This window comes from Gekko japonicus, unplaced genomic scaffold (assembly GCF_001447785.1).
Source record: "Gekko japonicus isolate JY-2015 unplaced genomic scaffold, Gekko_japonicus_V1.1 scaffold2514, whole genome shotgun sequence".
In the NCBI taxonomy this organism is placed as follows: Eukaryota; Metazoa; Chordata; class Lepidosauria; order Squamata; family Gekkonidae; genus Gekko; species Gekko japonicus.
The window spans coordinates 110,356-121,567 of NW_015168122.1; the positions used below are offsets into that span (position 1 = coordinate 110,356).

Below are 11,212 nucleotides of genomic sequence, written 5' to 3' on the forward strand. Positions count from 1 at the left end.
TTTTGCTGTCGTCTTGTTCATCCCCGGCATTCTCATTGTGCTCAGTGAGTAGATCGCCCCCGCCTTCTACTGTCCTGTCAGTGCACTAGTTTTATATGCAGTGTGTGACCTCTGTGAGTACGTTTCGTAAAAGAAACCTTGGGGGATCAGCTGTGTGCCGCTGAGCATCATGGGTAGTTTCTCCGTCTGGCCCTGGTCTGCCCAGCCCCAGCACTGCCAAGCTGTGACTGCCACCAGCTTTCCAAGGGGCGTTGCCTTCCCTATCTTGACGTGGGACCTTGTACATATGACGCCTGTGCTTTGAGGTGTGGGGCTTCTGGGTTGCTTTCGGTTCTAATCACTGGTCAGACCTCTCAGAAGCACAGTGGAGTATGAGAGTGTCGAGGCCTCAGGTGGGAACTGAGCACCAGAGGTCCAGGTTGATGGATTGGCCTAGATGCTCCAGAAGGACTCTGAAAGAGGTCTGGCCTCTGAACAACAGGTCTCCTGCCCATTGGAAACGACAGAGTTTGGCCTGTCCTCCAGAGAACTACCAGTCCCTGCTCAACCCTTGGAAACCATGGTGGTAGACCAGTTCCCTGGAAGCCACATCTATTGACCTTTGGTCCCAGCAGTGGTAAGCTGGACCTCTGAGGAGCGGGGCTACTACTAGCCTTTGGAAAAGCCACTAGTAGAACAGGCCTATGGATGACAGGTCTACCACCCATTGGAAACAATGGACATAGACCTGGCTTCCTAAGAATTAGTCTCCCCCAACTCTTGGGAATAGCGGTGGTAGACCTGGCCTCGAGAGTGCTGGCTCTTGGACTTCTTGTCTTTTGCAGCTAATTGTGATGGGCTCTTTTCTTTTCCTTTTCCAAGGTCGACGCTGCCGTTGCAAATTCAACCAGCAACAAAGGTAAAACGTTTTTTTTCTCTTCAGATGCTTAACTAGGCGAGGGGTAGGGTAGGAGCTGTATCTTTCGTAGGTGGCTGTGGCCCAGCAAAGAAAAGGGGAAAACGGGATCTCAGAACTGTGGTGGCTGGAAGATCCATTCCCCTGGAGAAAACCACACCTTTGGAGGGTAGACTCTCTAGCATTACATCCCTCCTGAACCCCCAACTCCACACTACCCACGCTTCACCCCCAAATCTCCCGGGAACTTCCCAAGTTAGAGTTGGCAACCCTCGTTGCATTGCTCCTACCTTGGTTGTGCAGTTGTGGTGTGTGGTCCTGAGTTTGGTAGAAATGAATGGATAGATTGATTTTTATTCTTCTGTACCCTGCTTTTCTCCCCGATGGATACCCACAGTGGTTTACATCATCATTTGCCCCCCCCACTTTATCCTCACAACAGCCCTGTGAGGTAGGGTAGGCAGAGAGAGAGAGAGAGACTCTGCTCCCCTGCAGCATCTCTGCTGATGTAATTCTACAGCCACCTCCACAGGGTTAACGTGGCTGCGAGGCTCTGAACTGGGCATCAATATTTGTGCGCTGAACTGTCAGCAGGGGGCGCTGTTGTTCAACTATTTGTTTGAAATGCGAAGGGAATAAAAGGGGTAAGCAAACCTTGAAGTTGGTTGCCAAGATGGGACATTTCTGCTTGACCTGTTTTGTTCTTCTCCCAGGACCGGGGAACCTGACGAGGAGGAAGGGACCCTGCGCAACTCGATCCGGCGTAAGATCCAGTAGACTCGATTCTTCCTTATTCCCATTCCCCTGCTTGGTCCCTCTTTTCTTCAAAACCTTTGAGGACCAGAAACTCTTTTTCGAAAGCAGCCGCTGTGCCCACTTTTGCACTAGATTCTAGGTTCTGCAGAGTGTATTGCTAGAGGGAGGTTAAAAAATATGCATGGATCTGGTGTCTCTTAGGACACCTGGTGAGAGGCAACCCCCCCACCCCACCCCCACACACACCGAGGCATACCCTAGGAATGACCTCAAACTGCAAAGAGAATATAATTCAAGCCACAACTTTCCTGTTCATACAGTGGGGTGATGTAACAGTCCTCTCCAAAAGAGGGATTCCCCTGGGATGACACAAATCTACATCATGAGAATGATAACTGTTAACCATGTCTTTGCTTGGACAGTCACTGTGCATCTGTTGCGGAATTTGACTCGGAAGCCAGATATGCAGTCAGGGATGCTTTAGTCTAGCATAGGGCAGCAGACCCTGGAGGTGACCAACTGTCCCTGATCAGGCTGGATAGAAATCACTTATTTCATGGAGACAGGCCGTTAAAACAGTGTCTTTCTGCTTCCTCTTTAGGCTTGTCCACCAGGATGAGATAGAAGACGGTCAGAACCGGTGAGCCGCTTGTTTGTGAAAAATATTTGCATCCCACCTTTCTCCCCCGTTAAGGGGACTCAGCGTAACGAGACAACAGAGACATCTACACGGAGCCCCTGTCGCATTTAAAACCGTTATAAATAAATACGACCTCTGGATCGAAGTCTGAAAAATTATGAAATGCATTTGCCCTAGAAAGCTTAGGTTGCTTCCACATGGAGGTCTTGTTCCAGTTTGGCATTCAGAATGAAGTGGTATATTTTTTTAAAAAGGAGCATCCATATGACATCATTCCCTAATTGTCATCTTTCTGGGTTCTTCCCCGCTTTTCTCCAGTCTTTCCCAAGCCTAGCTTGCTCCCACTTCTGTTCACTGTGTGGCTGAGGTGTGCGTTTTTACAGGTCCCATCAACTTCAGAACCACTTCCTTTGCTCCCACGCCTGCTATTCTCCCCTGTGCTGCTGGAGGTTATCTTTGAGCTTTAAAAACAGTGGTAATTGGCATATCCCTGCAGAACCGGAAACCGACACGTTGCATTTAGCATTAAGGCCCCTGCATCAGAAAAAAAATTAAATCTAAATAAATAAGTAAGTGTTGAGATCTCTGGTTTGGCAAAGATCACAATCAAACCACTTCTGTTCGCTGTGTGGCTGAGGGGTGTGTTTTTACGGGTCCCATCAACCTCAGCACCACTTCCTTTGCTCCCGCGCCTGCCATTCTCCCCTATGCCGCTGGAGGTTATCTTTGAGCTTTAAAAACAATGGTAAAAAACGTAGATGAGCACCGCAACCCTAGAGTCGGACTCAACTGGCTTTCGAGCAAGAGAACCTTTACCTTTTTAATTGGCATATCCCTGCAGAACCGGAAACTGACACGTTGCATTTAGCATTAAGGCCCCTGCATCAGAAAAAAAATTAAATCTAAATAAATAAGTAAGTGTTGAGATCTCAGTTCCCGGAATTCCTAGCATCACACATAGCTAAGTTCTTTTCTTTTTTATACGTGTGTGTGTGTGCGCGCGCGTGCATGTGTGTGCACCTGTGCCTGGAAGTCATGGCGCCCTCTGGCAACTCCTACTGGGGCACGGGGGACATTCAGAGAAGTGGCTGGATCGCCTGCCTCTGGCGTTCCTTGGAGGTCTCCCATCCAAATCCTTGCCAGGGCTGGCCCTACTCAGCTTCCAAGACATAACAGGATTGGGCTTGCCTGGGCTATCCAGGTCAGGTCACACATAGTTGAGTTCTTAAGGTCTTGCCTACCACAAAGAGAACTTTTTGTAGCAGGAACTCCTTTGCATATTACATAACAGGATCGGGCTTGCCTGGGCTATCCAGGTCAGGGCACACATAGCTGAGTTCTTAAGGTGCGGGTCTTGCCTACCACAAACAGAACTCGACTGCGATTTCAAAGGACCCTGAAAAACAGTTAGGAGAGCATCTTACTGAGAAAGGTAATATGGAGAAGTGGACCAGTTTGGGATTTCGTAAGTCCTTTTGTGCATTGTGACTTCTGAGTTTATATAGAAAAGAGACGACTAAGGGGGGACACGATAGAGGTTTATAAAATGATGCATGGGATGGAGACAGCTGACGATGTGAACTTTGTCACCCTCTCCCAAAATACTAGAATTTGAGGGCAGCCAATGAAGCTGATGGGCAGTAGGTTCAGGATGAACGAAAGGAAATACTACTTTACACAGAGAGCGATTAAAATGTGGAATTTGCTGCCGGAGGATGTCGTGATGGCCACAGGAATAAAGAGGATTAGATCGATTCACGGAGGATAAGTCTATCAGTGGCTACTAGCCACGGTGGCTGAGGGGAACCTCCAGGTTCAGAGGCACTAAGCCTCTGAATCCCAGAGCCAGGAGGCAACATCAGGGGAAGGCCTCGGCCTCTCTGCCCTGTTGCTGGCCCTCCAGAGGAACTGGTTGGCCACTGTGTGAGACAGGAGGCTGGACTAGATGGACCACCGGTCTGATCCAGCAGGTCTCGTCTTAACATTCTTATGTTCTTCCTATTGAACTTGCTCCCATGGACTTGATTGACTTCCTTTTCCTTCCCTCCTTCTAGGCTGCCTCCAAGATGCTGCTGTCCGCTGGATCCACACAGTGCTGCCCCCCCCCACGTCACAGTTCTCGCCCTAGATCTCCCCCCCCCCGCCCAGCCACAGGCCCCAGCTGGCCAAGCGGATCCTGGGCCAGATGCCTTCGGGGGGGCCGTTGAGCCCCGGCGAACTCCCAGAGCTTCTCCTTAAGCTTCCTGCTTGACCTCTGCTGCTCTTTTGTCTCATAGAGATGAGGATAATATCGAAGCTTTGATACTAGTGCTAGGCGATGGGGGATGCGGCGTCTGCAGGCACTTCCTCCCTAAACTGTAATCGAGAGCCTTCCTAAGAAAACAGAGATCCTGTCAAGGGGCAGTGTGTGATTTGTGTCTGTCAAGTTGCAGCTGACTTATGGTAACCCTGTCAGGTTTTCAAGGCGAGAGACCTTCAGAGGTGGTTCTGCCAATGCCTGCCTTTGTGCACCAACCTTGGGCTTCCTTGGCGGTCTCCCCTCCAAGTACTAACCAGGGCCGACCCTGCTTAGCTTCCAAGATCTGACGAGAGCAGGCAATCCTGGACCGTTGAGGTCAGGGCGTAGTGCTGATAGCTCGGTTTCATCCCAGGTTATGAAAATAAGAGGGGGGTCGGGTCCCCCTGGGGTGTCTGTCTTGTGAACCACTGGTCTGGACTGAAATACAATAGCGTTCTCTGGCACAGAGCCATTCACTTTCTCTCCAGCAGAGGGCGATAGTGACTCGTGCCGGCTAAAGGACTGGTGGCGCTCCAGTCATGCAAAAATAAGGTTTTCTCTCACTGGCCAGTCAGCCTTTGCAGGGTGCTGTCACTGAGTGACACGTGACCCATTCGGTGTCACCGAGAAGCCCTTTAGCCCAGTTCTGGACCATCTGTGGCCAAACTCTTGGAAGGGCAGGCATTTCCCGCCAAGTAAACATACCATCCTCTTGGAGGAAAACGTGCATCTCTGTTTCTCGACCTGTAGGTGCAAACTAATGAATGAGCAACGTCAGGGTTTGGAGCTTGGTCAGGTAGCCAATTAGACGAGCCCGCTTGGGCACAGGTCATTGGTTCTCAGAATGCCCCATTCTTGCATAGCTGGCGTCTCGGCCTCCGAGGAACCAAGTGAGGCTCCAACTCCTGCTCCCTGCCCTCTGCTTCTCTGAGGGCCCCCTGATCCACTTCCTGGGTCAAATGAGTGGTCTTCTCACCACAGCACTAGCAGGGAAAGACCTGTTGTGAGTAAGGAGCCCTTCAGAATAATCAAAGTTAAGCCACGTCTCAGAGGGTGGCAGAGGTGACAGGTTAGCCTCTCAGCACCTCCATCTTGCCTGTTCTGTCCCCCTGCCTTGGGCGGTGTGTGGACAGAATGCTGCTGGAATCCCCTTTGGCTTTTCATCTAGCTATGCCGCCTGGTCTGTCTGGATTCAGAAGCCCAGAAATCTGGTCCAACAGGAAGACTGGAGGCAGTTTTCTTCCCAGAGGGGTTTGTGTGGGATGCGACAGAGGGCAGAGAGGGCCATGGGGTGTCTGCTCCTTGGTGCCTGAGCCTTCGTGGCAACGAGATGAAATAAAACGGGCAGCGGTGCCTGTTCTGTGCCACCTTTGGTCCCCTAGAAAACCGTGCTCTCTCTCTCTAGCTTTAGCTCCCTGGTGTCTAGATCTGTGACATACAGTGATTCAGGAGCCACAGGTGGCTCTTTGACCCACCACCTGTGGCTCTTCTGAGCACTGTTCTCTGGTGTGCAACCTGCCCCATGTTTCGGTTAAATGGGCAAGACCTTTGCCTGGCGGGGCTTGCTTTTGGTAGGTGGTTCCCACCTTGAAACAGCCACTGTTGGTGGAATGGGTCGACCACGAGCTTTGCAGTGGTGCAGGCCTCAGGAATGTAACTATATGCGGCCCTTTTTTGTCGATGGAGTAAGTGCAAATGTGGCTCTATGGGAACCACCAATCTAGATTGAAGTACAATAGCTTTCTCTGGCACGGAGCCATTCACTTTCTCTCCAGCAGAGGGCGATAGTGACACATGCCGGCTAAGTGTCATTTTCTTGTTGTGAGGCGTTGGATTCGGAGGCTCCTGTGAGCCAGAAGGAAGCACTTGCTGCTTAAAGCAGACCCCCGCAGGAAAACCTTCCCATATCCGGCCTTGTTCTCATGGCTTTGCTGACCTTGTTGTGTGTTTCTTCTGCACCCCGTGAGCCTAGCAAGTGCCTTTTATGACAATAAAAATGCTGCTTTCTCTGAGCATTGTGGGCTGGCTTTGGCTTTAAATGCGGGTGCACAATTAGAGGTGAATTAAGCAAACATGCCGAGTTAGAATCATAGAATCACAGAGCTGGACCGCTGCCAAGAATTCAAGTGCAAACCATGCACAGATTATTGGCACAAAGGGGGGATACGCCTGTGTATGTTTATTCCATCTTGGGAAACCTTCTGTGTGCTGCTTCCTGACAAAGGTGTTTGAGCTGCAAACTTTATGGATTAATAATACACACATCTACAGACAGGAATGTTAAACTGTGTGGCTGTTGGATCCCCAAGCATCGAGAATAAATCCACGTTTTAAAGAAAAGCAAAATTTATTTCAAAGCGTTGAAGACATACTCAAACACGTTCTTTGTTAGAACTGGGGATACACAGTTAGGTCAAGCATAATAAAGGAACTTCAAACAGATACAGATCCAATGAATATCTTTCCCGCTGGCGGGCTAAGGAAACGGTTGCGCGCCCAGTACATGAGAACCAGGCAGAACATCAGACAAAACACAGGTGCAGTAGTCCTGGGAAAATCAATAGGCAAGCATTACAGCATCTTCTCCCCCACACAACCTCCAGCAGTTATCTTTTGCATTCCAAAGCAGGAACAGGATGATAGAAGCCAAGCCGGGTGTAACAGGGAAAGGATATGTACACAGAGGTCACAGAAAACAGAATGGCAGCTTGCTGACAAGAAGGAAAACAACTCCACACCATCCTCTAGATGACAGCCCTTCAAGTACTTGGAGACGGTTATCCTATCACCTATCACCTCTCAGCCGTCTCCTCTCCAGGCTAAACATACCCAGCTCCTTCAACCTTGCCTCATAGGACTTGGTCTCCAGACCCCTCGCCATCTTCGTTGCTCTCCTCTTGACATGTTCCTGCTTGTCTATATCCTTCTTAAATTGTGGTGCTCAAAACTGAGTGCAGTTCTCCAGATGAGGCCTAACCAGAGCAGAGTAAAGTGATACCACCTCTTTGTGTGATCTGGACACTATACTTCTGTTGATACAACCCAAAACTACCGCTTTTTTAACTACCACATCACACTGCTGACTCATGTTCAGTGTGTGGTCTACTAAGCCCCCTACATCCTTTTCACAGATACTACTGCCAAGACAAGTCTCTCCCACCCTATAATTATGCATTTGATCTTTCCTACCTAAATGCAGAACTTTGCATTTATCTAGGGCTCTTTTTGTAGCAGGAACTCCTTTGCATATTAGGCCACACACCCCTAACGTAGCCAATTCTTCAAGAGCTTACAAGAGCTCTTCTTACAGGGGCTACTGTAAGCTCTTGGAGGATTGGCTACATCAGGGGCGTGTGGCCTAATATGCAACGAAGTTCCTGCTACAAAAAGAGCCCTGATAATTTCTCTGCTGAAATTCATTTTATTTGTTTTAGCCCCATTTTCCAGCCTGTCAAGATCATCCTGAATCCTGACTCTGTCTTCTACTGTACTTGCTACCCCTCCCAATTTAGTATCAATTTAATTTTATTGTCATTTCTCTGTATTGCAGATTGCCCTTCTCTGGGGGGTGCAGCAGTGAGGACTTAAGGACCCAGTCAAAACTGAGGCCTACGGTTGCCAGCTCCAGGTTGGGAAATACCTGGAGATTTTGGAGGTGGACCCTGGGGAGGGGAGGGGAGGGGAGGGACTTCAGTGGGGTATAATGTCACAGAGTCTATCTTCCAGAGTGGCCATTTTCTCCAGGGGAACCGTCTTTTCCTTCTTTTAAGAAATCTTGACATTTGACGAGGGAGCTATTTACCAAAGTGCAAGTGACTCAGAAATTAAATTGGGTCCACTCTTTTTGTTGGTAGCAGGGGTAGATGCCTTCAAGCCGCAGCCGACTTACGGCGACCCTGTAGGGTTTCCAAGGCAAGAGAGGTTTGCCGTTGCCTTCTTCTGCAGACCCTGGACTCACTTGGAGGTCTCCCACCCAAATACCAGCCAGGGCAGATCCTGCTTAGCTTCCAAGAACTGACAAGACTGGGCTAGCCAGGTCAGGGGCCCCCTCTTCTCACATCCATTTTGATATGTTGCTTCCTGAGTTTCGCCCTTGTAGGAAAATTCAGGGACGACACAGTTCCCTAAATATATATTTTAAACAGCATCCTTGAGTCGCGTGTGTGTCCAGAACTTGGGTGAACAACAGGAAGCCTTTTACGGGGTACACCAGTCCTGAGGTCTGCAACTTCCGGCTCTAGAGCCAGATGTGCCTCAGGAGGGAACCAAATATGGCTTTGTTGAACGTTTAAGTACATGGGAGGATTTATGCAGGATGCTAGAATAACCGGGATCGTAATGCTCCCTCTAACCTGTGGAGTCTTGTGAGCAGAAAATTCTACTTAGTGAGCTACTGGTATTAATGTTGTGAGCGTGTCCAGAACTTGGGTGAACAACAGGAAGCCTTTTACGGGGTACACCAGTCCTGAGGTCTGCAACTTCCGGCTCTAGAGCCAGATGTGCCTCAGGAGGGAACCAAATATGGCTTTGTTGAACGTTTAAGTACATGGGAGGATTTATGCAGGATGCTAGAATAACCGGGATCGTAATGCTCCCTCTAAGCTGTGGAGTCTTGTGAGCAGAAAATTCTACTTAGTGAGCTACTGGTATTAATGTTGTGAGCGAGCCATTTGGCTGCTGCATAAATTAGTTTGCTCTGGAGCCATCCTTCCTGGGCTAAGACAAAAAGGTGTGAGCTTGAGGCTAAGAAACTGTGAGCTAGCTCACACTAACTCGGCTTAGAGGGAACGCTGCTTGACACAGACACCCTCCAAGCAAGTGCAGGATGTTTGAATGAATAAATACTTAGGCCTGACCAATGCTCCCTCTAAGCTGTGGAGTCTTGTGAGCAAAAATTCTATTTTGTGAGCTACTGGCATTAAAGTTGTGAGCGAGCGATTTGGCTACTGCATAAACTAGTTTGCTCTGGCACCATCCTTCCTGAGCTAAGAACAATGTGTGAGCTTGGTACCTATTTATCTACTTGCAATTTCTTGCTTTCGAACTGCTAGGTTGGCAGGAGCTGGAACTAGAGACAGGAGCTCACTCCATCATGCGGCACCTGGGTCTCGAACTGCTGAACTACCGACCTTCCACAGCCTGCAGTTCAGCGTCTTAAACACTTGAGCCACCGCAGCTCCAGGAGATGGAAAAAACACACAATTACCCCTCCTCCCCAAGTGCAGGGGAAAAGAGGGTTAATTCTAAAAATACACAGGGAAGGAGGAGAGAGAGAGAATAAAACTAACCAACACTGTGGTGACCGATGGTTGCCACTGAAACAATGCCCTTTTTAATCTGCACAGCCAGATTTCAAATGGCCAGTCAGGAGCCCTACTAGGCAACAGCCCCACACGGCTCCACCCAGTATCTAAAAGCACTTGGTTGGTACCAGGAACAGTGCAGGTGGGTGCCAAGGTGCCCACGGGCACCAGGTTGGCGACCCCTGCTTCATCGTTTCGGTCATGGCCGTGGGCTTTCTTATGCTTGCTCTTTGCTGATCTCCTGCTCTCTGGCCTTTGAGGCAGTCTGGCTCTTTCATTAAGACGAGCTAGCCGACCCCTGCTCTGAAGTTCAGCCAGGCCAACACGGAAAAGGATTGGTGTTCCGGTTCCGGCTCCTCGCCCTCTCTAGAAGACAGCTGCTTTTGCAGCTCGTCTCAACGGCTGCCTTAGGACTGGTCCTGCATTGGGCAGGGGGGTTGGACTAGATGGTCTGTATGGCCCCTTCCCACTCTAGGATTCTATGATCCTCTCTTCCAACTCTAGGATTCTAGGATTCTATGATCCTCTCTTGTGGGGGTCATTCCATTCTCTGTCCTCTGTAGTCATTTAATCAACATCATGTCCAGTTGGACTGCCTGGTGCCAAACTCTTCCATCACGAGCCTCTAATCAGCTTCCTGACTTCCAAGTTCACCTCGGCTTTCTCTCTCTCTCCCCCTCTCCTGATCACCCTCATGTGGCTTCTGGGAACAATGCGGGGTCTGTAATCACCGTGTCTCTGCTGAGCCCAGGAAGGTCATTCGACTCCACTCACCTGTTCCTCCCCGTCCTTGTCTTCTGGACACAATGGAAGGTGAGAGCAACAATTAGGTGGGACTTGGGGATCCCCTGGCATTACAGCTCATCTCCAGACTACAGAGATCAGTTTCCTGGGAGGAAATGGATGCTTTGGAAAGCGGACTCTATGGCACTGTACCCAACTGAGGTCCCTGTCCTCCCCGGGCTCCATCCCCAAATCCCCAGGAGTTTCCCAGCCTTCATCTGGCAACACACACACACACCCATCTCCCACCAGTGACCAGGAGGGACCTGGCAACCATAGCAACTATACTAGGAGGATTACAGTGCAAAATGCAATTGTATTGACAAAATACTGCCACTGTAACAATTCGTGCTATCGTTTAGCAATGGTTAACAATGGATTATCCATTTCCACAAACAGCAAAGTGCAATACACTCAGACGAGACACAGAACTGATTTTCATCTGGTATGAGTGCAGTACACTTTGACGTTTGTGGAAATGGATAATTCATTGTTAAATGATTGTGCTCTCACTGAAAACTATAGAAGGCTGTAACACATAATAACAAACGAGTTGG

General features: G+C 49.4%; 1 protein-coding gene across 1 annotated transcript in view; it reads left to right on the plus strand.

Annotated features, from left to right (window-relative positions):
• LOC107113545 (translation initiation factor IF-2-like) overlaps window positions 1–6,581 on the plus strand; it is a 69,838-nt gene extending 63,257 nt beyond the window's left edge. The window contains exons 7-10 of the mRNA XM_015414892.1: window positions 862–898; window positions 1,609–1,658; window positions 2,253–2,291; window positions 4,346–6,581. Of these exons, the coding sequence (XP_015270378.1) occupies window positions 862–898; window positions 1,609–1,658; window positions 2,253–2,275 (110 nt within the window). The 3' untranslated portion in view covers window positions 2,276–2,291; window positions 4,346–6,581. The remainder of the gene's footprint in view (window positions 1–861; window positions 899–1,608; window positions 1,659–2,252; window positions 2,292–4,345) is intronic.
• The last annotated feature ends 4,631 nt before the right edge of the window (window positions 6,582–11,212 follow it).